We start from the raw sequence: 27,725 nt of genomic DNA on the forward strand, positions 1-27,725 counted from the left end.
TTTTATACAATGCCCTTTTAATTGGGATCTAAGAACTGTATTTTAATTATTGCTGGAATATTTAGAATTGTTAGCTCCTTTGAACATGTCACCAAAAGTGTCGGAATCAGAAAAGTATCTCAAACACAAAAAGTTTGAAAATCAGTTGTCTACATCAAAGCAGACTATAAGTATACATAAGTGAAGTTGTCAAGATGTCTATTCTACCATTCAAACTTCAATTTCAAAAAGCAATGTAGGTTTGCAGACCATTCTCACAGTGGTTGGTTAGTAATCTTAATTTATAAGCCGTCTGCCTGTCACCCAAAACAGCCCAGACCATCAGCCACCCACCTGCATTCCCCTGCTCTAACATCACATGGAAGATGTTCCGAAGTCAGACGCTGAACTCACTGAGCCACCCAGGTGCCCCAACAGAAAATGCTTTTAAAGTACAAGCAGAAACAATAATCAAACTTTCAATGAAATATTTCCCTCTTTGCATTTTAAAGGATTAACATCCAAATTAGGGAGCAGAAAGGATTACATCCTATCAATTTGCACTCTGGTCATGGAAAAGCTGTTGTCAATACTCTAGTAATTAAATCCATACAAGTTACAGACTTCATTGAAAAGCCTTTGACAAGAGTGAAGTCACTGATCACAAGTGTTTGTGGAGCACTTAACATTATTGGCAATGCCGTAAACGGTATATGGTTGTTTAGCTTCATAAGAAAGATAATACCGGAGCTCAAAATTAAAATACCTGTATTGGAATACATACAGGCCTAAAGATGTGTTTTATGAACCAGAAAGTACTCACTGTGTTGGCCAGCTCCAGATAGCTTCCTCCTACAGAGCTGCCAAAATGCCGTGACTGTGTGAGCAGTTTGTGGAGGGCAGCAGCCTGCTGATGCAAAGAGCGTCCGCCACACTCGAGAAGCTTCTGCAGGGCCCACTGACTCTGCAAGTCCGGGCTCTGGAGGTCCCTGGCACCGGAGTCATACTCCCAGCTCTCCCTGGCTGCTGACAGGGCACCTACGTCCAGGAGAGGCAGGGGAAATAAAAAGATATTTCCTTCATTAGTCTGTGGGTGGCCAATAAGCAATGATTTGGAACCCCCTAAGCCTTCCACGTGCCAGCATGTCAGAACACACGCGGTGCCCAGACTGCAGGCTAAGTGCTTTCTCTTTCAATTGACACCTGGGGAGCCTGGAGATAAAAGCGGTTTTAGGCAAATCATTCAGAAATAACTATCCAATGACTTTGTGCCCCCCAAACAGAATTACTTAGCAAAAAAGCACCAGAGAGCCAAGAAAAGGGAATCCGGAGCAAAGCCACCTTTGTCTGTGATCAGCCTTCTTTTAAAAAAAAAAATTTTTTTTGAGCATTTATTTATTGTTGAGAGACAGAGAGAGATGCAGAGTGTGAGCAGGGAAGGGGCAGAGAGAGAGGGAGACACTGAATCTGAAGCAAGCTCCAGGCTCTGGGCTGTCAGCACAGAGCCCGATGTGGGGCTTGAACTCATGAACTGTGAGATCGTGACCTGAGGTGAAGTCAGACGCTTAACCGACTGAGCCACCCAGGTGCCCCTCTGTGATCAGCCTTCTTACTGTAAACCTTTTCTCCTGGTTGAGGAAGAAGGGAGCAAGTGAGAAGACAAAAAGTTAAGATATGGCACTTTATCATGATTTTCTTTCTCCTGGAAGTAGCTACAGGAAGCTGAACCGTGTTTGCCAGTTAGGTGTGGCCATGCAGCTGAGTCCTGAGCAGAAGGTGAGCAGAAGTGACAAGCATCGCTTCAGGGCCCGGCTCCCAAAACCACCGGCGTGCGACTCTCCATGCCCTTTGCCTTCTGGCCTGGTGCAAATGGCCAGGCACCCTTGGAAGCCATGTGGTACAGATGGTGAGGCCGTAAGATGGACGATGCCTGAGTCTCTGAATTATCTCTGGCAGCAGGGCTGGCTGCCCATCTCAGGCACCCTGCTTCGACTTCATGTGATTAGGAAAGGGAAATTCCTTTGGTGTTTGAGTCACGGCATATTTTTTATTTGTTTCTCAGAACAGTTAGTATGACCTTAACTGTTACAACAGATTTAAACCTAATAAAAGATGCTAATAATTACCATACAATGACAAAGTAGACCTGGAAAGGGGTGGGGATGTTCAGGGAAAGCTTTCTGGAGGAGAAAGCCTGATGCTTCAATTGTCACCTTGGCTAGAAAAATTAGATTTGGGGCAAAGCGCTCTTCTTTGTGTTGCTCACTTCTGAACAGAAGACCCTTGGGTGCAGCTGGCTGGTAGAGTCTGGGTCACGTGCCTCTGTCTCAGCTGCAAGGGAGGCTGGGAAATTTGTTTCCTGGCTTCTACTCTGGGGAGGCAGGGTTTGTAAGGTGAGACCTTTCCTAAACATAGGAGTGATTCAAAATGCCTGGGCAGATAGAAAACATGACAAAGGTCTATACACAGACACTGTGCCCGGTACTGGGGATGAAGCAGTGAGTGCAACAAACTGTTGTTCCTGCCCGTAAAGTTTTCATATTGGTGCATCTTCAATACGTGACTTTTAATGGCAAAAAGAGGGGGACTCATTAAAATGATTTAATTTGTACTATGAAATGAGAACATATACAGATTACTCTATAATTTATTTGAGTGTAATTACATATAGCAAACTACAAATTATGTTCATTGGTTTCTGATATGAACATCCAATCTTCCCTTAATAGGTATTGGTGAGTTTAATCAATGTGATTGGGTAAACTGTCTTTGTCTGGAACCACCCCTATGGTTCATGTTCTGATCTTCTTCAGTCAGTTTGACCCAACACTCTCTCTCTCTCTCTCTTTTTTAAGTAGGCTCCATGCCCAGCATGGACACTGACCCAGATGCCCCAGACCCAACACTTCTTTTGTACAGTGCTGTATGGCTGGAGCAACAGTCTTTGTATCAAAGCAGACAATCAAAGCAATCACTATGTTTGCAATTGTTTAAAGTTTCTTTTAATGTTAAACTCTGTCAGCTGTATTGCAAGGACAGTTTTGTTTTCCTTCGACACAGACTGCAATAGGCCTGCCCTCCCTCCGCCTGCTCCTCTGAGTGATTGCTGCCATTTGTCTAGTGCCTCTCATTCTCTGTCCCAGCCCAGCAGCATGTGGCAAGAGGACTGACAGAGGTCAGAGCTGAAAAGTGGGTTGAATCCTTCTTGATAGAAGGAGGGCCTTCTATCTCCTATATAAACAAGCATGGGCATGGACCCTTGCCTCTATGTTCCACCACAGGACCCAGTACCTTGCACACACACAGCCTGAGACAGCAGGCATTTAATATACATTTAGTGAGTGGATGGCTGAATTATCCATGGTTGTGGTACCATAGGGTTTCACTTATTAACAGGAAAAGCAACATGAAGATTAATTTTTAAAATCAAAATAAATTATACACTTAAACTTTATCTCTATGCAAGCAGGGAGCCTCGTTTTCAAATAATAAAATACAGCAGTTGTGGGATAAGACGGCCCAAGGAAGCTTCATTTGAATTTATGATGCTGTACTAACAGACCTAAACCCAGTTTCTGACAGAGTCATATAATCAGGTTAGCCAAGCTCCATGTTAATCAGCAAGATCAAAAGGCCCTCACACTATTACCATAACAATTTTTGCTGAAGTGATGCTGAGGAACTCAGGTCTTCTGCTAAGAAGTCAAGTCAATCACATTAGCATCCACATAAATGGACCCCAGAAAAGGAAGTGCACATTTAAAATACAGTACACAGGGCGTCTGGGTGTCTCAGTCGGTTGAGCTTCTGACTTCGGCTCAGGTCATGATCTCACGGTCTGTGAGTTCGAGCCCCGCGTCGGGCTCTGTGCTGACAGCTCAGAGCCTGGAGCCTGCTTCAGATTCTGTCTCCCTCTCTCTCTGCCCCTCCCCCGTTCATGCTCTGTCTCTCTCTGTCTCAAAAATAAACATTAAAAAAATTTTTTTAATAAAGTACAGTACGCTATTCCCATTACTCTCTTTCAATCTGATTTTTCTGGATATAAAACCAACATTCTGGAGACAAAATTAGTCAGTAAATTGGGATGATCTCACTGAAAGCCATCAACAGTGTAGGTCTGATAACTGTCTTCCTCCCCCCCCCCCTTTTTAAAAATTCATTTATTTTTGAGAGGGGGAGAGGGGGAGAGAGGATCCAAAGCAAGGCTCTGCACTCACAGCAGAGAGCCCGATGTGGAGCTCAAACTCACAAACTGTGAGATCATGACCTGAGCTGAAGTCAGATGCTTAACCAACTGAGCCACCCAGGCACCCTCATCTTCCTTTTGCCCTTTGAAATATCATGATGCCTGATGTTTCCAGGCTCACACTCAGCCTCTTGTTGGCCCCACTTCACTCCTTTGCTAACCTCAAGAAAAGCCTGTTGACCTCAGGGAGATGGCTGTGCTTCTTTTCCTTCACATGGGTACCATTACAATTCTACTGTCTCCCTGTGCTCACCATGCTCTCTGGTCTCTTCTAATAAGGACACTAATGTCATCATGAGGGCACCATCATTCATGGCCTCGTCTGACCCTAATTACCTCCCAAAAGAAACATCTCCAAACCCCATTACATTGAGGAGTTAGGGCTTCAACCTATGAATTCCAGGGGAACACAAACAGTCAGTCCACAACAACCAATGATGAGCTGCCGTCCGGGCCACTTAGGAAACCGATGGCATGGCATCCCTTTAAAGACCAAAGGCCAAACCACTGCCTGGGCCTAGAAGTCTCTGCACACACAGAATCAAAGAAGGCCATCATTTCTGCCATGATAATTCTTTAAAATTTTTTTTAATGTTTATTTATTTCTGAGACAGACAGAGCATGAGTGGAGGAGGGGCAGAGAGAGAGGGGGACACAGAATCCGAAGCAGGCTCCAGGCTCTGAGCTGTCAGCACAGAGCCCGATGCGGGGATCGAACCCACAGACTGTGAGATCATGACCTGAGCCGAAGCCGGACGCTCAACCGACTGAGCCACCCAGGCGCCCCTGCCATGATAATTCTTTAGGGCAATCTGAAGTAAGGGATAAGGTGTATTCTTTTATTTTAAATGTTTAAAGGCGGCAGGCACATATTCTAAATGTTTCCCTGATCAGAAAAGCACAGAAAACAAGTGGCATTTTAACATGTTTATAAAATACATCATTGCAGAAACCCTGATCTCAGAGAAATGATGAAACAGAAAACCTGCCACACATGAGACCTTTATTCTGCTGGGTACATGGCAGCTATGAGCCAGTGCTCTAATCCCACCTTCAAAGTGTCACCCAGCTTCAGGTCCGAGGCCTGCAAATACTGTGCCTATTCACCAAAGGCATTATGAGACCTTCCTAGTAGGCCAAACCTCCCCATGAGGATAAGGCAGGACAAAGCATTTAAAACACCTATAAGTTGGGTGCCTGGGTGGCTCAGTAGGTTAAGCATCTGACTCATGATTTGGGCTCAGGTCATGATCTTGCAGTTCCTGGGTTTGAGCCTGCTTGGGATTCTTTCTCTCTCCCTCTCTCTCTCTCTCTCTCTCTCTGCCCCTCCCCTGCTTGCTCTCTCTCTCTCTCAAAATAAATAAATAAACTTCTTTTAAAAAATTAAGAAAAAAACACCTAGAAGTCACCTTAAAGATAGTAACAATTTGGGGCGCCTGGGTGGCTCAGTCGGTTGAGCCTCCAACTTCAGCTCAGCTCAGGTCATGATCTCATGGTTCGTGAGTTTGAGCCCCGCATCGGGCTCTGTGCTGACAGCTCAGAGCCTGGAGCCTGCTTCAGAATCTGTGTCTCCCTCTCTCTCTGACCCACCCCCGTTCATGCTCTGTCTGTCTGTCCCAAAAACAAATAAACATTTAAAAAAATTTTTTTAAAAAGCAACAATAATCATGATACCTAACATCTACTCAAAGCCACTAGGAGCTGGGCACTGTTCTAAGTATCTTCCATATATTATCTCATTCAGTTCTACCTACAGCCTATGAAAGACAAAATCATTTTTCCCAGTTTTAGAAGAGGACGTTTTCTCTCTTTCAGCTTCATTTTGTAGACATTTTGTAGACATATGTAGACATATGCCCGTTTGCATAGGATAGCGGTTAAGAGCTGGGGTTTTGAAGTCAAGTTGCTTGGGGTCAAATAAGACTCACCATGACCAGCTAGCTACGTGACCTCAAGCAAATTATTTAAACTAAGCCCAGGTTTCTTCATCTTTAAAATGGGGATAACATGTTCTTCACAGAGGTGTTGTGAGAATTAAACAAGATAAAAATATGTAGAAAATTTAGACAATCCCTGGCACACAGTAAACTGATCAATGAATGTTAGCAATCATCTGGTCACATCTCACAATTTTAGTTATTTGGAATCCATTTTGAATAACTCCATAGGGACAAACATAAGGGAGAAATATATACTCTCTCCCAGCTTTTAAAGGTTACCTGTTGAAAAACAAACCTTTGGCACCTAACCAGTGGCTAAAATTTCATCAATGATTTTATACTTAATATTAGGGCTATTGTAAAGAAAAGAGCCAATTAAGTCAGAGCCAAAGTTATATTTCTCTGAGTAAAGAATACTCCATTAGTAACTCAAAGTCTTTGGTTATTGGGTTTGAAAGAGTTTGCTTCCCTATTCTACTTGGCCTACTCTTATCTCCAGAGGACAACCCACCTTCCTAAAACTGGTGGCAGCAGCTCAAAAGCAGAACAAGTATGAGTTATTCATCAGATCTGTGCTCTGGCTGCTCTCACCACTCCTCTGTTTTCTACCTGCATTTCCTTCTTTTCTATTCTTCATTTGAATGTTGGGGCCTCACATCACATTATGGGCAGATGATAATGCAGAGTGGTTAGGGGGTCCCGAGACCTGTATTAATAGCGTCCTATGATACTGTCTGTATCTAGTGATCGTTAATTTTTCATTTCTGTGGATTATGTAGACAACATTACCTAATTTATTCCCTCAATGGCAAGAGAGAAAATACTCCTTTCAAAACACCAGGGGCAGCTACCTTTCTGAATTTAGACGTACCACACCGATAGAAAGAAGCATGGGAGAATTTGAACAAATCAGCTTCCAGGTGTCAGCCTTCCCTGTCATAGCACATTTACTATTCCCAGATAATAGTGACATCAACAGAAGCAGCAGTAAATCGTTTAGTCCAGAAGGGAAGCACTGTTTGAGTCTTTAGTCATTTATTAATGTCAATGCTTGGTACAAAATTCAGGAGCGCAACTCCCATGAGGACCTCTAGCTTCCTCTAGCACAGATTACATTGCAAATGCAGGCCAATTGTCTTAAGAACCTGGTCTGTGATCACAAGGAAAACTGGGTGGTAAAGGATTGATAAATAGAGCCTACCTATCTTTCTGGGAAAAACAAAAACCAAGAGCAATTCAAAGCACATGTCCTACCTACTAAGGGAAGATAAATAATATTAGCTCCCAATGATAAAATTCAATTCTTTGGCCTTTGGCTATCTTCAGGAAGTGAGCCTTTTAGTGTCCTATTTTGAATATATGTCACATGTGTCCTATCTAGGGACAATGTACTGAATTTGAATGAAACTTTGGGAATAGAGTGGAAGATGTAGTTTGAAATGCAATTCCCTTTCCCTGCCTTAAGACTGTTGATAGGTGGCAAGAAGCAAAGAAATGAAAAAATGCATTTTTCTTACTGAAGTGTGCTTACCAACATCATCATCACTGGCTATTTCTTTTTTTTCTTTTTTTTTTTTTTTAATGTTTATTTATTTTTGAGAGAGAGAGAGACAGAAACAGAGACAGAGAGATAGAGCACGAGCGGGGAAAGAGCAGAGAGAAAGGGAGACACAGAATCCAAAACAGGGTCCAGGCTCTGAGCTGTCAGCACAGAGCCTGATGCAGGGCTCGAACTCACAAACCGTGGGATCATGACCTGAGCTGAAGCCGGACGCTCAACCGACTGAGCCATTGAGGCACCCCTACTGGCTATTTCTTAAATGCTGCACTCTTTACAAGGAAGTTCAATGATCCTTGGTGTATTTAAGCACAGGCTTGAGAACGTCTAATGGAAGGTAGTTCAGAGACAACCAAAAGGAAGCAAGAATAAATAACCTTTAAAATTCTTCTCCAGCTCTAGATTATTCCCAGATTCTATTGTCCTGGTTAAACTTAATATAAAGGAGAAAATGTCTGCCCTTAGGCAGTTAATAATTTAGTTATGAAAGCACAGCTGAGGCAAGCATCTTTAACTCTAAAAAGACAATTAAAAATAATATTTGGCAGCTTATTATCTTGGCTTGTCTAAACTAGATATATGAAGGAGATAAGCAAGAGGGTTGATTTAGGGCTAAAGAATTCAAAGGATTGTTTAGGCAAAGTGTTAAAATGAGCATTAGAGCAAAGAAGTATTAATTGAATTTCACTTGAACCTGAGGCTGGCTTGGGGTTAAAGGGGCTAATGTTCATGGTCCACAAAGTTTAAGATTTTATTATTAGATTTTTTTAATGTTTATTTATTTCTGAGAGAGAGAGAAAGAGCACAAGAGGGGGAGAAGCAGAGAGAATGGGGCCAGAGGATCAGAAGCAGGCTCCGTGATGACAGCTGAGTGCCCAATGCAGGGCTCAAACTCATGAATGGGGAGATCATGACCTGAGACGAAGTCAGACTCTCAACCAACGGAGCCACCCAGGTGTCTCTAAGATTTTTTTTTAAGACTGGTCTCTCTTGGTTAGAAGGCAGAGACTGTATTTTGGATCAACTTCTCTTCCTCTTACAAGGCATATTAATGGGCCATGTATTCAGTAAGCCCTTGTTAGTCACTAATTTTTAAGTACCAGACTGAATGAGGATAATGCTAATCTGGGCCTATGCTCTGTAATGAGAAGCATCACACAGATCCTTTGATTGGCATGGCCATAGGGTTTGTCATATTTCTTGGCTGAAGATTAGCCTAATCAAAATGGAAAATGCCACGCAGGAAAAATACACAAACAGGAATTTAAAAAATGATTCTGATTCCAGCTTCTTAGCAAAAAATAGAATTATATTATGCTTTATTCCTAAAAAGTTGCTACTTTTCACTTAAGTTTTTTAATGTGTTGGATCATATTAATTTTCTAATGTTAAACCAAACTTGCATTCAAGAGACAAACCCAACATAGTCAAAATATGTGATATCTTATTTATTATTGATTTTGGTTTGCTAGTATTTTGTCTACTATTTTTGCATCTCTGTTCAAAAGTAAAATTGCCCTTATAACTTTTCCTTCATATACTGTCCTTGTCACATTTTGGTATTAAGTTTATGTGTGAGTCTAATGATTTGTTTTTGAATGTTAAGTAGGCCTCACAGTGAAGCTATCTGGGCCTTGTGGACATTTTGAAAATTACTGTTTTGATTTTATTCTTAGTTATAGAACTATTCAGATTTTATACTCCTTAATAAATTAGTTTTAGAAAGTTATATTTTCCTGGAAGTTTCCTTCTTCCTTAAAAAAAATTTTTTTTAAGTTTATTTATTTATTTTGAGAGAGAGAGACAGTGAGTGCAAGCGGGGGGAGGGGCAGAGAGCAAGGGAGAGAGAGAACTCCAATCAGGCTCTGTGCCATCAGCACAGAGCCCCACATGGGCCTTGATCCCACAAACACTGAGATCATGACCTGGGCCAAATCAAGAGTCAGATGCTTAACAGACTGAGCCACCCAGGCACTGCTCCTTATTTCTTTTAAATTTTTAAAATATCTTGGCAGGGGGCGCCTGGATGGCTCAGTCAGTTAAGCGGCCGACTTTGGCTCAGGTCATGATCTCGCGGTCCGTGAGTTTGAGCCCCGCGTCGGGCTCTGTGCTGACAGTTCAGAGCCTGGAGCCTGTTTCAGAGTCTGTGTCTCCCTCTCTCTGACCCTCCCCTGTTCATGCTCTGTCTCTCTCTGTCTCAAAAATAAATAAACGTTAAAAAAAAAAATTAAGTAAAATATATTGGCAGAGCTGTTCATAGTGTTTTCTTTTTGTTCATTTCTGCAGTATCTTTGTACTCTTGATATCAGTTATAACAAACCCTCACTTGGCCACCTAACCTGCCAACAGGTAGGCTTGGCTGGATGACACAGTCTTGACTTAGTTGCTATGTGTGCATATGAGAGGCCCTGGATGTCCTATTCCTGCTACATACCTGCCTCACCTATATAGCATATGACCTTCGGCCAGCCCAGTGTGTAGCCAACCAACAAACCCAGATATTGCCAATCAACAGTGCCCAGGGGCTTCGCATGTCTGATAAGGACCTAGACAGTTTGTGGTCTTCTTTTCCCCCAAACTGCAACCTAGAGAACTTTCCTGGACTCCATGCTTGATTGAGTTGCCAGTTTCCCCACTCAGCAATCAATCCTAGGTCTCTAATGGGCTCTATTTGTTGTCCTTAACAATTATTTGTGCCTTCTCTTTTTTTACTTTAGCATTCTTGCCAAGAAGTTATCAATTTCATAAATCTTTTTAAAAACTCATCTTTTGTTTTTATTGTGCCTCTATATTGTGTGCTTGTTTCGTATTTCGTTAATATTTCTTATTTTTATTATATCCCTTTTTCTATTTTGTGTTTATTTTGCTGTTCTTTTTCTAAATTCTTGGAATGGATGCTCAACTCAGCCCTTTTTTATTTTCTTATAAAGCCATCACATTTCCTCTAAGTGCTGCATTTCAATTAATATTTTCATAATCCTTCAATTCAAATTATTTTTAAATGGTCATAATTTTGTCTTAGCTCCATGGGCTATTTCAGAGTATGTTGCTTAATTTCCCATCATATGGGGTTTGGGCAGTGTTATTGATTTATAGGTTCATTCCAATATATGTAGAATGCAGGGCAATGAACCTATAGATCAATAACACTGCCAAGGAGATGTTTGTAATGTTTATTTATTCTGAGAGGTGGGGAGAGAGGTAGAGAGAGGGGGAGAGACAGAATCCCAAGCAGGCTCTGCACTCTGAGCACAGAACTCAACGTGGGGCTCAATCTCATAAACCATGAGATCATAACCTGAGCCAAAATCAAGAGTTGGATGCTTAACTGATTGAGCTGCCCAGGCATCCCTGTCAGGCAGATTTTTACAATCCATTCTTACCATCTGTTTTTTAACTATAGAATTTAATCTATTTATTTTCAATTGAATTACTAATACAAGGATTAATTTCTTTCACCTCATTTTCTTCTTCCTATACATCTAATTTGTTCTATATTTATTTCTCTTTTCTTGCCCTTTGAAAAATGTTCTCATTTCACTTTTTAAATTTTTTTTTTCAACATTTATTTATTTTTGGGACAGAGAGAGACAGAGCATGAACAGGGGAGGGGCAGAGAGAGAGGGAGACACAGAATCGGAAACAGGCTCCAGGCTCTGAGCCATCAGCCCAGAGCCCGACGCGGGGCTCGAACTCATGGACCGCGAGATCATGACCTGGCTGAAGTCGGACGCTTAACCGACTGCGCCACCCAGGCGCCCCTCATTTCACTTTTTAAATCTATAGGTTTGACTGTTAAACATTTTCTTTCTAGGGGTGCCCGGCTGGCTCAGTCAGAAGAACATGAGACTCTTGATCTCGTGGTCATGACTTCGAGCCCCATTTTGGGTGTAAAGATTAGTTAAATAAGTAACTAACTAACTAAATAAATAAACTTTTGAAAATAAATAAAAATTTAAAAAAATATTTTCTTTCTGGTAATGCAAGCTGGTGCAGCCACTCTGAAAAACAGTATGAAGTTTCCTCAAAAAACTAAAAATAGAACTACCCTATGACCCAGCCATTGCACTAGTAGGCATTTATCCATGGGATATAGGTGTGCTGTTTCGAAGGGACACATGCATCCCCATGTTTATAGCAGCACTATCAACAATATTGCCAAAGTATGGAAAGAGCCCCAATGTCCATCGGTGGATGAATGGATAAAGAAGATGTGGTATATATATACAATGGAGTATTACTCGGCAATCAAAAAGAATGAAATCTTGCCATTTGCAACTACATGGATGGAACTGGAGGGTATCATGCTAAGTGAAATTAGTCAGTCAGAGAAAGACAAAAATCATATGACTTCACTCATATGAGGACTTTAAGAGACAAAACAGATGAACATACGGGAAGGGAAACAAAAATAATATAAAAACAGGGAGGGGGACAAAACAGAAGAGACTCATAAATATGGAGAACAAACTGAGGGTTACTGGAGGGGTTGTGGGAGGGGGGATGGGCTAAATGGGTAAGGGGCACTAAGGAATCTACTCCTGAAATCATTGTTGCACTATATATTAACTAATTTGGATGTAAATTTAAAAAATAAAAAAAAAAATTTTAATTAAAAACAAATTAAAAACAAAACCAAACAAAAACAAACAAAAAATATTTTCTATTTTAGTGATTATGCTAGAAATTACAACATGCATCCTTAATTTATTAAAATCTAAAGCTTATGAATTTATTTACCTATCTCTGGACCATATTAGGACCTTAGAAAATTTGAAATCTATCCATCCCGCTCCCAACTTATAGGCTACTATTGTTTTATATTTATTTTCCCTAAATCTCCAGAACACAGTATTATTGTTTTACTCTGCTTATTTATGTTTATCCACGTGTTCACTACTTTCTTTATTCTTCTTTTTCTCTTGCAACTCAGAACTTCTGTCTGGAACCACTACCATTTTGCTTGACATATATCTTTACAACTTATCTTAATGAAGAGAGGGATAGGGGCAGAGAGAGAGGGAGACACAGAATCTGAATCAGGCTCTAGGCTCTGAGCCGTCAACACAGAGCCCGACGCTCGAACTCACAAACCGCAAGATCATGACCTGAGCCAAAGTCGGACGCTTAACCAACTGAGCCACCCAGGCGCCCCATTTTAATGTTTCTTTTTATCCTATTCTTTGTGTGTGTTTCTGTATGTGTGTATGTATGCGTGTGTGTGTACACGTATTTTCTCCTGTATTTCATAATATATTAAAGAGGGATTTTTTTCTATTTTTTAAATTTGGGGACAGGCAGAGGGAGAGGGAGAGGGAGAATCTCAAACAGGCTCCAAGCCCAGCGTGGAGCCCAATGTGGGGCTCAAACCCACAAGCCTGAGATCAGGACCTAAGCTAAAATCAAGAGTCAGACATTCAACCGACTGAGCTACCTAGGCACCCATGAAGTGGGATTATTTTGAGTGTTCTCCTTGCAGAGTCTCCATTCCATTTAAATTAAGTTTTCTTCTTGTTTTGGTCTCTATTTCTCATTTTAGAGGAATTTCTCAGACATCTGGTGCTCCTTGGTTGTTTGCCCCATTAGGCCATATGATGTATTCCAGATTTCAGATCAACATTCCCAAAATGACTATAGTTTATTGGGTCCAGTTCAGGAAACACTGATCTCTGCCATCTTAGATGAATGGGAACTTTATCAGACCAGGCATAGGCAGGAGTAACACAGACAAAATGGTTTTCATAAGCCTCACCCCCCCTTCCTTCCTCAGATTTTTCTCCACAACTCAAATTTTCCTTCATCTACTGTTGTCCTTCAAGACCTTTCCTGTGGCTCCTCCCTCAATAGAATCACTTCAAATAAAAATCTGGTTATCTTATTAATATACAGTAGGAATGACTGATAAGACTAACTATGTTGTCTGGTATTTGGTTTTTAGAAAATGGGGACAAAGCATTTCTTGGGGATATACCAAAGGAATAGACTCTCAGGATATAAATTAGCCAACATCAAAGCAAATCAGCAGAAAGGTGTATGAAAATAGCCAACTCCCTTAATAAAAACAAACCTCTTATTCTACAAGACTGGCAATGGATGGAGAATCTCCACAACGGATGATGAAGAAGAACCTCATAACCTTAACTGTTGTCCTCTATGATTCACCTTCCCCTTTAGGATTTCCATCTAATTATGCCTGCATCCATTCCCAGGCCACAAAGAGGTAGAACTAGTTCCCTTTGGTATGGTGGCCCAAGAATGGACAACTCTTAATTCCTTAATACCCCAAACAAAGCACAGTGGCAGCATTCATAGAAGATTTTGCAAATGTCTAAAGAGAATTAACATAGGAGTGGCAAGAAACTACTACGGCATATCTGAGGTGACTTACCATTCGTGGGTACTAGCCCTACCCCATCGTAATTCCCAGTACAGCCCTATCTATCGGGTATTATCACAGTTCCCAATATTTACAAGCATAAGACCAGATAACCTAATTCCTCTCATCCCAAAAGCAAGGTAATGAAGACTGAGAAAGAAGCTATCTCCTGCACAAGTAGCAGACTGGTGGGCTATGAACTATATCTAGCTCACAGATATATTTTGTCAGTTCTGCTCTACTTAAGAATCCTCTTTTAAAACTTTAGCCATCAACATTGAGAATCTGGAGAAATCATATTTAATAAAGGCAAAAATATGTTCTGCATTGAACACACACACACAGGCATGAAACACACACACAAGATCTGGAAACATGTGGCCCCTTGTCCCACAGGGCAACATTCGGCTACAGTTGAGCATTAGCTACCCTTGGCAAATAGGCACATGCCTTGCAGTTTGCTGGAGCCTCCATCTAGTCAACTTTGCTTGCTCACATTGTCTACCTGCCTTCGGTAAACATTTGCAACCCTCATGAACTGCAGGTCTGCGTCTGATGACCTACTCTTTCTCAGGTGACAGACTGGGAGGAACTACTAGCAATCACCTTCCCCTTCAGAGGACACCCCACCCTTCTCAGGGCTGTGGCTTCATAGACCTAAGTATACACCATATTATAGTCCCGATAGTCATATAAGAGGCATACACTTAAAATGGGGTGCTTTTGTTATGAAGAGAGCTTTTGCCCAAAAGCCAGTACCATCTCACTAAACACTAACACACCCTTAGTGAGATTAAATCTCACTAAGTACTGTGTTGACATATACACAGCAAGGTGAAAATGTTGATGTTTACATCCCTGAGATTCTGGGTCTAGTTACTGTTACCCAAATGAGATATACTATGTGAAAAATGCTTTGAAAGATAATACAAACTAAGTAAAAAGAAAAAGGCATTGTGTAAAGTGCTAGAAAAATCTAAACATTATGAGTGTTTTGATTTTGGCATGAAAGCAACTAAAATAGGTGGCAATGGTAATTAAATTAACTCTTTAGGAGTCCAGGGTGGCATTTTCACACCTAAATCTCGATGAAGAAATTCTTAACAAGAAAATGAAAACCATCTTGGAAATTGGAATTCTAAGTTTTTGTTAATACAGCAGGAGAAAAATAGAAAAGAATACAGCGGTGTGAACTGTTAGAAAAACAATTAAGTCAGGAGTCAGGAGAGGTATAGTCTAGCCCCAGCCATGTCACCAGCTAACTCTGTGACATGAGAATTATCATTATTTAACACTTCCTCTCCATTTCCTCATCTATACTATGTAGAGTAAAACTAGATGATATGTAACAAACCCTCTGGGCTGTACTATAATTCAAGGGCAAACTTTTATCAAAATACTCTAAATCTTAAGTCAGATAAATCAAAGAAAACACTACAAATACCAAGAGACAAATCTGACATGATAATTAGTTTGCATTAAAATTTATCTAGAACTGACTTATACACATCCATAAAATGAAAGCTAAATAAATACACAACATATCAGATTAAATTCTGCTTCAACTAGAAGTGAGAATGTTTTTCTTGTAGATAGCAAACATAAATGGATCCACTGGAAACCATACAAAATGCTTCCAAAACAACCATAAAAATTTAACTGATTTAAACAGTCACTTACTAATGTCCTTTTATTAATATTCTCCAATGAACTTGCAGTAGCCTTGAGAGAGATAAAACAGGAAGCAAAATAAGCCTTCCTGAGCCTTTTGTGATTTTAATGTTGAGTGACAGATTCTCTAGAATGAACAATGGACAATGAAAGAGTCTGGCCAAACTAAACTCTTTCTGTGAGCAGACTGAGCCTTTATCTCAGCCAAGAAATCATTTTTACTCCATGAAAAATATCTAAAATCTTGCCAAGTTGTACCACTGCCACTGGAATTGGAATGGCTTCAACATCCCATAAATACAGTGACACTTAATGAATTGCTTCAGTTAAATCATGCTGGAGGGAAAATAGATGAACAATCTTATTGTGTTATATGTCGTTCAAAAGATACAATCAACACAGGTAATCAGGGGTGCCCTTCATGCCAGGATTACCCTTGAGATAGGCACATCTGGATTCCCATGAACTTTTTATTTTTTGCTGACTAAAATGAAGTAATTTATACCATTGGGAAGTGAGTTAAAATAATATATTCAAAAAGAGCGGCACCAAATAGCCAGAAAAAAAACAGCAAAAAATTAAATCAGAAAGAAATAAGGACCAGTGTGTAATACTTGAAACATCATTTTCCAAGAATTTCGACCACCACAGAACAGCATAGTGACGTATAGGAGGTAATGACCTGCAAAAGAAATATAAACTATTTAATATCTCAAGAAATAAAGGGTGCCTGGGTGACTCGGTTGAACATCCGACTTTGGCTTAGGTCATGATGTCATGGTTTTTGAGTTCCAGCCCCATATTGGGCTCTCTGCTGTCAGCACAGAGCCTGCTTCAGATCCTCTGTTCCCCTCTCTCTGCCCCTTCCTGCTCTCGCTCTTTCTCTCAAATATAAACATTTAAAAAAATATCTCAAAAAATACCTGAGAATCCGGTGATCTTATATATGCTTGCTTAAAAGTTTAAAAAGGAATACACCAGGGGTGCCTGGGTGGCTCAGTTGGTTGAGCATCTGACTTTGGCTCAGGTCACGATCTCATGGTTCGTGAGTTTGAGCCCCGCGTCAGTCTCTGTGCTGATGGCTTGGAGCCTGGAGCCTGCTTCAGATTGTGTCTCTCTCCCTCTCTCTGCCCCTCTGCCGCTCACTTCTCTTTCTCTCTCTCAAAAATAAATAAACATTAAAAAAAAAAAAGAATGCACCCTGTTCTTTCCTTCTTACATTGTCCTTTATTGTTTCCTTTTGCCTACAGTGACTGCAAAATGGACAGATGATAGTCAATGTACTACAAATAGATTTGACATCTTTAAGTGCAGAATTCAGAGTTCAGACTATGAAAAGCCAAATAAACACAAAGAATCAAAGTCCAAATATATCCAATACAGAAACATTTTCAGCCTGATAAATAACATACATCTGATTCTTGATTATTTTCACTTTCTCAGATGGTGTCAAAGTCATTTGTTATCTTTGATTTCATTAGCTGTTTGGCACTTACATTCTAATATACGGGTTCAGTTATCTGAGATCCCACAACACCTCAAATAACCAGTGAGGTCATAACTTGGTAGGGGTTTGAGGTGAAGTGATTTACAATATCCTCTCCTATTCCCTTGTTCAGAAGATCTTTTGGCCTCTTCATGGCAAATGACATGATTTCTCAGGCTAAACGCAAACAGATTTTCTTTCTATTTCAATATTTTCTATTTTCCCTGAGTTAGGAAAAAGGAAAATATTTAGTTTTAGTGGATGCTGCTGATCTGTAGGTTACTAGATCTGAGATATATTAAGGAGATTATCATATTATATCCTTAATTATGCTCATAATTTGAAAGCAAGATATGCCACATATAAGCTGCTGTAATAACCAAGATTTTTCTGCATTAATACACTTTCATTGTAGGATTATGTCCCTGTGACAAGGCTCCCTTGAGCCTTCTTCTTCTCCTCCTCCTCACCTTCTCCCCTTCCTCCACCCCTTCCTCCCCTTCTTCTCCTTCTCCTTCTCCCCCTCCTCCTCCTCCTTCTCCTCCTCCTCCTTCTAAACAGCAAAGCCATTGGAATAGTCATTCTAGAAAATGTCTTTGCTGGTAATCTTAACAGTGTTTGGGCAACCTTATATCCTTTTTACCCCCTGACCCTGATGGGCTCTGTAAGTTACTGTCTGATAACAGAGTGATCATCAGCTTAAATGTCAAGAGCCCTAAACAGCCCAAGAAGACAAACTAGAAGAGAAAAAAAGCTCTAAGGTTTGTACGTGAAGGAATCCTTTAATACAGTGCTTCTCTCAGTCTTCACCCAAGTACTCCAAAGGCAGTGGGCAAAGAAGTGTGTAATTACCCCAAGCCAGAGATTTCTTTCAAGTCTCATGTTTTACATTGAAAATTCAGGGGCGCCTGGGTAGCTCAGTCGGTTGAAATTCTGACTTCAGCTCAGATCATGGTCTCATGGTTCATGGGTTCAAGCCCTGCATTGGGCTTGCTGTTGTCAGCATGGAGCCTGCTCCAGATCCCCTGCCCCCACTTCCCCTTCCATGCTTGCATTCTCTCTTTCAAAAACAAACAAAACATTTAAAAAAGAAAGAAAAGAAACATTTATTTTGAATTCTACTACTCATATATCAGCATTTCCTTTAATACAATTTTTTTTAAACTTATCAAGTTATACAACTTTTCCTCCAAATAATCAATTACACTGATGCTTGAGATTATGCACCATGTTTGTTTGGGGGCATTTAATAACCTTCCCAGCAACCCCAAACACTTCCATGTGCTCCCCAAATGTCCACAGAACTCAGTGTGAGGTACAAGGACATTTAACTCAAATACAGGTTAAATACTCTCTAATGAACCCTTCTCTACCTCATCACCACCTAGGTATGTTTTCTTATTTCTACATCCTTTTACTTCTTTCCAATTCTCCAAGATCAGCTTGGGCTTTATTTATTTATTTTTTTTACAAGAGTCTTGTCTTGTTTCTGTCCAACAATGATTTTCCTTTCTCATCTCCTTTGCATACCTTGTTCACCTCACATGTGCTTTATTTGATCATATAGAACTCTGAACTAGTTCTCTTTATATATTTTGTGTTTGTTTTCCAGCTTTATTGACATGTTACTGACATATATATAACACATGTAAGTTTAAGGAGTGTAAAGTGATCATTTGACACACCATATATATATTGCAAAACGATTACTGCAGGAAGGTTAGGTAACACCTCCATCCCCTCACATGATTATTATTTGTGTTTATGTGTGGTGATAACATTGAAGATCTACTCTTAAAAACTTTCAAGTATATAATACAATGTAATTAATTATAGTCACCATGCCGTACATTGGATCCCTAGAACTTACTCATCTTATAACTAAGCTTATACCCTTTGACTGACATGTCCCCATTTCTCCTGCCTCCAAACCCCTAGCAACCACCATTCTACTCTATTTCTTTGAAATCCACGTTTTTGCATTCCACATATAAATGAGAACATACAGTACCTGTATTTCTCTGACATATTTGCTTAGCATAATGCCCTCATGGTTCCATCCATGTTGTCACAAATGGCAGGATTCCTTCTTTGTCATGGCTGACTAGTACTCTGGTATAGATATATATGCCATATCTTCTTTATCCATTCATCCATCAGTGGACACTCAGGTTGTCTCCATGTCTTAGGTATTGTGAATGATATTGCAATGAACATGGGAGTGCAGATACCTCTTCAATATAATAATTTCATTTCCTTCAGATATACACCCAGAAGTGGGATTCCTGTATCATTTGGTAATTCCATTTTTAATTTTTTAAGGAACCTCTACTATTATCCACAGTGGCTGCACCAATTAATATCTACACCAACAGTGTACAAGGGTTTCCTTTCTCCACATCCTTGCCAGTACTTGTTATCTCTTGTCTTTTTGATGGTAGACATTCTAACAGGTGTGAGGTGATATCTCATTGCTGCTTTGATTTGCATTTCCCTGATAATTAGTAATGTTGAGTATCTTTTCATGTACCTGCTGGCCATTTGTAAGTCTTCTTTGGAAAAAAGTCTATTCAAGCCCTCCACCCATTTTCAGTTTGCATTTTTTTCCCTGTTATTGGGTTACAGGAGTGCCTCATATATTTTGGATATTAGTCTTTAATCAGATGGATGGTTTACAAATATTTTCTCCCATTCTATAGGTTTCCTTTCACTTTGCTAATTGTTTATTTTGCTGTGCAGAAGACTTTTAGTTTGATGTAGTCCCACTTACTTATTTTTGCTTTTGTTGCTTGTGCTTTTAGGGTCATATTCAGAAAATTGCTGCCAAGGCCAATGTCAGGGAGTTTTTCCTATATTTTCTTCTATTAGTTTTACAGTTTCAGGTCTTATATTTAAGTCTTTAATCCATTTCAAGTTAATTTTTGTGAATGGTGTAAGACAGGGGTCCAATTTCATTCTTTTGCATGTGAATATCCAGTTTTCTCAATACTATTTATTGAGGAGACAATCCTTTCCCTATTCAGGATTCTTAGCTCCCTTGTCAAGTATCAGCTGATACTATATGCATGGGCTTTTTTCTGGGCTCTTGATTCTATTCCTGTGGTCTGGAGTCTGTTTTTATGCCAATACCATATGGTTTTGATTACTATAGTTTTATAATATAGCTTGAAATCAGCAAGTGTGATGCCTCCAGCTTTGTTCTTCATTCTCAGGATTGCTTTGGCTATTTGGGTCTTTTGTGGTTCCATACAAATTTTAGGATTGTTTGCTCTATTTCTGTGAAAAAAATGCATTGAATTAAAAAAAATTTTAACGTTTATTTATTTTTGACAGAGAGAGAGAGAGAGACAGAGCATGAGCAGGGGAGGGGCAGAGACAGAGGGAGACACAGAATCCGAAGCAGGCTCCAGGCTCTGAACTGTCAGCACAGAGCCCAATGCGGGGCTCGAACTCACAGACAGCGAGATCATGACCTGAGCTGAAGTCGGATGCTCAACGGACTGAGCCACCCAGGCACCCCAAATGCATTGAATTTTGATAGGGATTGCATTGAATCTACAGATGGCTTTGGGCCTTTTGTTTTCATTCATATTCATAATAATTTCACAAACAAGGGTAATTCTTTATGTGTATCACTTATCTACTGACACATAACAAGCCATTACAAAACTTAGTGACTTGAAACAGCAATAACTCATTGTTTCTTGTGATTCTGTCAATAATTGGTCAATAATTTGGGCGGGGCTTACATGGGCAGTTCTCCATCTTATCTCATCTAGACTCACTAACATAACTTGCAGTCATCTGGTAGCTCGACTGGGGATGGAAGAACTAAGACATGCACACTTATGTGTCTGGGCCATGATGCTACCTATTGCCTAGGCCTCTCTGTGTTGTCCCTCACCGTTGTTAGTCTAGCCCAGACTTCTTTTCATGGTTGTGAGAATGTTCCAAGAAGTGGGGGTGCCTAGTGGCTCAGTCGGTAGAGCATGTGACTCTTGCTCTCAGGGTCGTGAGTTCAAGCCCCACATTGGTCATAAAGCTTACTAAAAAAATAACAATAATAAAAAAAAAAAAAAAAAAAAAAGAATGTTCCAAGGAGTGAAGCAGGAAGCTGCAAAGCATTTCGAAGCTTAGGCTCTGAGAAGTATGAACAGACAAATCAGGAGGGTTTAGGAACTGCTCAAAAATAGGAAAGGCAATGATTAATAAAAAGAGATATAAGTCAACTAAATTAATCAGAGAACTGACCAAATCTACCCAAACTAAGTCTAAAGACCAATCAAACTACAGACAGTTGCTTGACAGTATTATTATTATGCAACAAAAGAATGTGAAATGACTGTTCCCATAATTCGGCTATTGTAGATAATACTGCTATAAACATAAGGATACATGTATCCCTTTGAATTAGCACTTTTGTATTCTTTGTGTAAATACCTAGTAGCGCAATTGCTGGATCAGAGGGTAATTCTATTTTTAATTTTTTGAGGAACCTCCATACTGTTTTCCAGAGTGCCTGCACCAGTTTGCATTCCCCATCAACAGTACACCAACACCTGTTATTTTTTGTGTTTTTTATTTTAGCCATTCTGACAGTTGTGAGGTGATTCTCATTGTAGTTTTGACTTACATTTCCCTGATGATGAGTGATGTTGAGCATCTTTTCATGTGTCTGTTGGCCATCTGTATGTCTTCTTTGGAAAAATGTCTATTCATGTCTTCTGCTTTTTTTAAAATTGGATTATTCATCTTTTGGGCGTTGAGTTGTATAATTTCTGTATATATTTTGGATATTAATCCTTTATCAGATATGTCATTTGCAAATATCTTCTCCCATTCTATAAGTCGTCTTTTAGTTTTGTTGATTGTTTCCTTCACTGTGCAGAAGCTTTTTATTTTGATGTGGTCCCAACAGTTTATTTTTTATTTTGTTTCCCTTGTCTCAGGAGACATATCTAGAAAGAAGTTGATATGGCCAATGTCAAAGAAGTTACTGCCTGTGTTCTCTTCTAGGATGTTTATGGTTTCAGGTCTCACATTTAGCTCCTTAATCCATTTTCAATTTATTTTTGTGTACGGTGTAAGAAAGTGGTTCAGTTTCATTCTTTTTCATGTCTCTGTCCAGCTTTCCACAACATCGTTTGTTGAAGAGACATTCTTTTTCCCATTGGATATTCTTTCCAAGTGTCCATCAATTGATGAGTGGATAAAGAAGATGTGAGATTACATACATATACATATACATATATATATATATATATATATATATATATATATACATATAATAGAATATATATATTCCATATATATAATGGAATATTACTCAGCCATAAAAAAGAATAAAATCTTGCCATTTGAAAGGACATGGATGGAGCTAGAGAGAATAATGCTAAGTGAAGTAAGTCAGTCAGAGAAAGACAAATACCATATGATTTCACTCATATGTGGAATTTAAGAAACAAAATAAATAAGCAAAGAGGAAAAAAGAGAGAAACCAAGAAACAGACTCTTAACTATAAAGAACAAACTAAGGGCTACTGGAAGGGAAGTGGGTGGGAGGATGGGTTAAATAGGCCATGGGGATTAAGAAGTGTACTTGTGATGAACACCAGGTGATGTATGGAGGGTTGAATCACTGTATTGTACACCTGAAGCTAATATGGCACTGTATGTTAACTAACTGGAATTTAAATAAAAACTTAAAAAAAAAAAAAGAGAAAGAAGGCAATTCCTTCTCCAAACTGCAAAATTTTGGCAAATCAATATAGGACCCTGTAATGCAACAAAACTATGTTGTACTTGTTGGAATCATAAAAAAAAAATGTGAAATGGTATCTATTACTTAAAGACTTTAAAAGCCTATTCTAACTCCTGATTTAGGAGTAGAATAAGTTAAATAAACATAGTGTTCACTCTGTGACATAAAGCTTAGAGTTTGCAAAAAAAACTACCACTACCGCCAGTAAAAAAACAAACTTCCAGAACCTTCAAGTGGGACCAAAATCTACTGTGATTTCAGTCTAGTTTTATGCTAGTTGGGCAGTACTTTTAACACTGAATCACTCTCATGAGTGATTTTATTTAAAAGGCTCTGTGTTAATTATTAATTGCTCACACAGAACCCATAGGGGATTTAAAACATTTTTTTATTTTCTTAATTCACCAGCCAGAAACCTACATACTAGGGATAACCCAGCTGAATTGGAAAATGCCTTCTTGTCTCACTTAATTTAACCTGTTTCAAGAGTTTAGAAGAATTTTTATATACACAGAAAAAGCCCCAACAATATTTAAGAGTAACACTCATTCTGGAAAAAATTGGGATGTGTCAGGACTAGACAGGTTTTATGTATATTAACTAATTGTGGCTTTAATTTTTTGAAAGCAAGATACTAAACCAACATTCAGGGAGCTGCTTATTTATTTCTTTAAATCTGATAAGCAATCAGTATCTCCTTACATGTGGGGTTTGGAGACCTTTCTGCCTAAACTATATGTTCTTTGATCTATTTTTTTTTACTTTGAGTTCCTGTTAAGTAAAAGCCTTGCTATTTTGGTTTCTCTGAGACACTACAGTACTTTGTATGTTCCTGCTGGACCACAGGGGCATTACCAGAGCAGTAATGAAGTCTGAAACATCAGGTGGGAATATAACTTAAGGCAAGACCAATAAAGTATCTTTGAAGATATAGGTTATTGGAAAATGTGCCCAGTGTTCTAATCTTAGCATAAATTAAACTTAGTTGTATTAATTAACAGGTTTTAAAGTCTGCTGTCTTAAACAATGTTTTAAAACTATAGGGATTTGATTCAAATAAGTTCCTGGGCTCTCTGAGATCTGACCAAAGGAAGAAAAACAAGTGCCCCCAAAGATCTAAAAAGCATAGGCTTGTAACAACCTCATTAGGCAAACTTGAAGGATTTTATCAATTCTCCTCAGGCAATTCAGTGGTGTTTCTCAGTGGTCCTCACCCTGAAGCACTATCTCTTTCACAAAATTCACACATTTGACAAAAATATGTGGAAATCATGTGTAAAGTTTACAGGTTGGTTGAAGTAAAAAACTATTTATTTAAAAGGGCATGTTTAAATAAAGGCTTCAATGGAATGGTGAACATGTATAAATATCTAAAGTTAGGATTTTTTTTAACTCCAGTCTTTCCTAATCACAAAGAAAATTGAAAAAAAAATTAAATCATGGTTTTTAAAATGTGATTTAATTTTTAAAATTTACATTTCAAAATGAAAAAAATTAAATCACAAAATTTTAAATGAAAATTACAAGTGATTATAATAAACCTAAACCACTTGTTTTCCACTGGGAAATTAGGGAGCACACATTAAACCTCATAACTATTTTGATGTAATGTATGCCATCACTTCATTGCCAAAGGGATGGGTTTACCTAGCAGGAATTGTCCTCTCAGATCCCTTCTCAAGACCCTGGGGACCATGTGCCGACAATTTCTGGGAGTGGCCTCTGGATGGCAGTATTCTTTTAGTTGGCATCTTGATCATTAAGACTAAGTTCCAGGGGACTCCGAGAATCATCTTTTTCAATAATCAACGTTTTAGTGTTCTCAACTCCTTATTAGCTCTGTGGCTTAGAGCAAGGCAAGTAACTTCTTCAAGTCTCTGTCTTCCACTGTCTATGGAGGATTCTATTCTAAACTTGGAAGGTAGTCACAAGGATTAGAGATGATAATGATAATTATTATAGGAACACTATTATTTATTGAAAACCTAATGTGAATAGGCACTGTGTAGGAACTTTACAAATGATATCTCACTAAGTCCTTCCAATTATCCTCTAATGCAGGTATTACCACTTTATCTTTACAGATAAGAAAACTGAAGCTGAGAATAATCAAGAATGCAACCTAAATCCCATAGCCACTCAGTGGTAAACCTGGAATTTCTTTCTAAGCATATAATACAAGTAAAGTGCCTACCAAATTGCCTTGTGCACAGTAAATATTAGTAATTTTAACCATTTTTAATATTGTTATTTCTATAACTTAAGTTTTATATAACTGTTGTCTGAAAGACATTAAAAATTTTTAATATCATTTCTAAGTGGACATAAAAGAGATATAAAAATCTATTATGATCTAGTTGTTCAGATATCTTAATTTTTCCCCAAAGTATATTTCAGCAGAGAATGTAAGGACAAAGAGATTTGTAAATAAAAGTTATGGTCAATTAAATGTGTGAAATGTTATATATTTTATTCTTCTCTTGGAGAGTCGCAAGAAATATTAGCATATTAAAGACTCAGAGATGTCTTGCAATAAAGAAAACTATTAATTTAGTTTAATCCAAAGCTTTCAAATGTATTTAAAAAAGTAATTCTTTCTTCACAAAATATTTATGACCATCCTTTGAAATCGGTGTTCTGTGGAAAACATTTGAGAAAAATGAATCTTTCGAAATTCCTCTTCCAACTTGAGCATGTAATGTTTTGATAACTCTTCTTTTTCTGCCAACTCAACTCCCTGCTGTGGATGTGGTGTGAAATGTCAGGACTGACAATAAAATCTTTCTGACACTTTACTGTTAAACCTAACTTTTTCTCAGGCTTTTCTTACCGCAGTACAACATTCTTTCTACTTCTGTCCATATTGCAACCACAGGTAAAACTTGCCTGAAACTCCTGCTCACAGTCTTTCTTATCTTCTGCACCATTCAGTTGCTTCTAAACCTCTGTTGACTCTAACTTAAATTTTATTGCTACTTAAATTGCCATGTGATTATAACTTCACATTTAAATTATAAGTTCCTTGGTGTCTGGAACCATGCATTGTGCTGCCATTTATCCCTGAAAAAGCATGAACACTGTGCACTGCCCATTCAACAAATGCAACAAATATACACTAAACATCTCTAATATGCCAAGCTCTGTTCCAGGTGCTGGGGTATAGTAGTACCCCTGTAAGGCTGTCAGTACTTTAGTGGAACTTTCATTGTACTAGGGGAGATACATAAATGAGTCTTAGAATAAGTACATAATGTAATGTCAGATAAGAATAAGTGGTATGAAGCAACAGGGCATGTGAAAAGGCCTCTAGGGGCGCCTGGGTGGCTCAGCCGGTTAAGCGTCCGACTTTGGCTCAGGTCATGATCTCACGGTTCATGAGTTTGAGCCCCGCATCGGGCTCTGTGCCAACAGCTCAGAGCCTGGAGCGTACTTCAGACTCTGTGTCTCCCTCTCTCTCTATCCCTCCCCTGCTCACTCTGTCTCTCAAAAATAAATGTTAAAAAAATTTTTTTAAAAAAAGAAAAGGCCTCTAATGAAGGAATATTTAAGATGAAATCTGAATAACCGAAAATGAGGTCAGAAAGAAGAGTGTTCTAGACAAGAGGAAAGGGCCAGGGCAAAGGCTGAAGGCTGGCTCAATTTTCTAAGTTAGAGGAAAACAGGAAGGTCAGTGTGGCTAGAACAAGCATAATAGGTCAGGACAATCAGCATGATAACACTTACAGTGGTGGGTATGAGCCAGACTGCAGTATGGAATTTGGACGTCATTTTAGATATGGAAGCCATGGAATGCTGCAGACATGGGAATGAGCTAAGCATGTTTCCATAATGTTAAGAAGACCACTCTGACTGCAGGATAAATAATGGAATACAGGGGGTCAAGGTAGGCATCAGGGATGCCAGTTATAGGCTATCTTAGTAATTAAGGCAAGACATGATGGTGATTTAGGCAAGGGTGGTGGCAAGGGAGCAAAGGAGAGTAGACAGATTCTGGGTGTATTTTGACAAAAGAGACAACAGGACTTGCTGGCTTGAGCAAATGAGAGGGTGGTGATATTGGCAATATGGGGATATCTGGGAGATCAGTGACCCTGAGAGGAAGACTAAGGAAGGGGGTCAAGAATCCTTTTGACCGTGTTAAAGGTGAGAGGTCTATAAGACATCCAGGAATACGTGTCATTTTTACCTGATTTGGCAGCTCATGGGAAAAAGCAGGGCTAGATACATACATTGGAGTCGCTGGTACAAAAAACATTATTTGAAGTCATGGGCACTAAATCATCCTGGGAGAGATCGTAACTCCAAGGCACCCTAGAGACCAAGACTGAGAAAGGGAAGCCAAAATGGCAGGCAGAAACCCAGGAGAATGTGGTGTTGAGAAGTCCAAAAGAATAAAGTGCAGCTGGAGTGAGGGAGTAGTCAGCTGAATAAAATGGCAAAGATCCAGAAGAGGACCCATCAAGTTGGTCAACATGGAGGCAATCAGAGTGGGTTCATTGGAGCAGTGATGACCAAAGCTGGGAAGAGTGGGTTGAAGGCAGAGGTGAGGACTGGTAAACACTCAGTGTAGACAAACTCTTCATAAAGTTCTGCTGAGAAGAGGAGCATAGAAGTGGGACAGGAGCTGGAAGGGACACGGAGCCAGGAAAGGGCTCCCCTGACCCCAAGATGGGAAGTACTAGACTCTACCTACATAGAGTCAGAAGGG

At 39.3% G+C, this 27,725-nt stretch overlaps 1 protein-coding gene and 1 long non-coding RNA gene across 2 annotated transcripts in view; one reads left to right on the top strand and one right to left on the bottom strand.

Moving 5' to 3' along the window:
- LOC123581099 overlaps positions 1-2,105 on the top strand; it is a 42,977-nt gene extending 40,872 nt beyond the window's left edge. Inside the window, exon 4 of the long non-coding RNA XR_006703599.1 lies at positions 1,689-2,105. This is a non-coding gene — a long non-coding RNA (uncharacterized LOC123581099). The remainder of the gene's footprint in view (positions 1-1,688) is intronic.
- Positions 1-27,725, bottom strand: part of MCC (MCC regulator of WNT signaling pathway) — a 437,412-nt gene that overhangs the window by 316,921 nt on the left and 92,766 nt on the right. Inside the window, exon 3 of the mRNA XM_045446793.1 lies at positions 803-1,017. Within this exon, the coding sequence (XP_045302749.1) occupies positions 803-1,017 (215 nt within the window). The remainder of the gene's footprint in view (positions 1-802; positions 1,018-27,725) is intronic.

This window comes from Leopardus geoffroyi, chromosome A1 (assembly GCF_018350155.1).
Source record: "Leopardus geoffroyi isolate Oge1 chromosome A1, O.geoffroyi_Oge1_pat1.0, whole genome shotgun sequence".
Lineage (NCBI taxonomy): Eukaryota > Metazoa > Chordata > Mammalia > Carnivora > Felidae > Leopardus > Leopardus geoffroyi.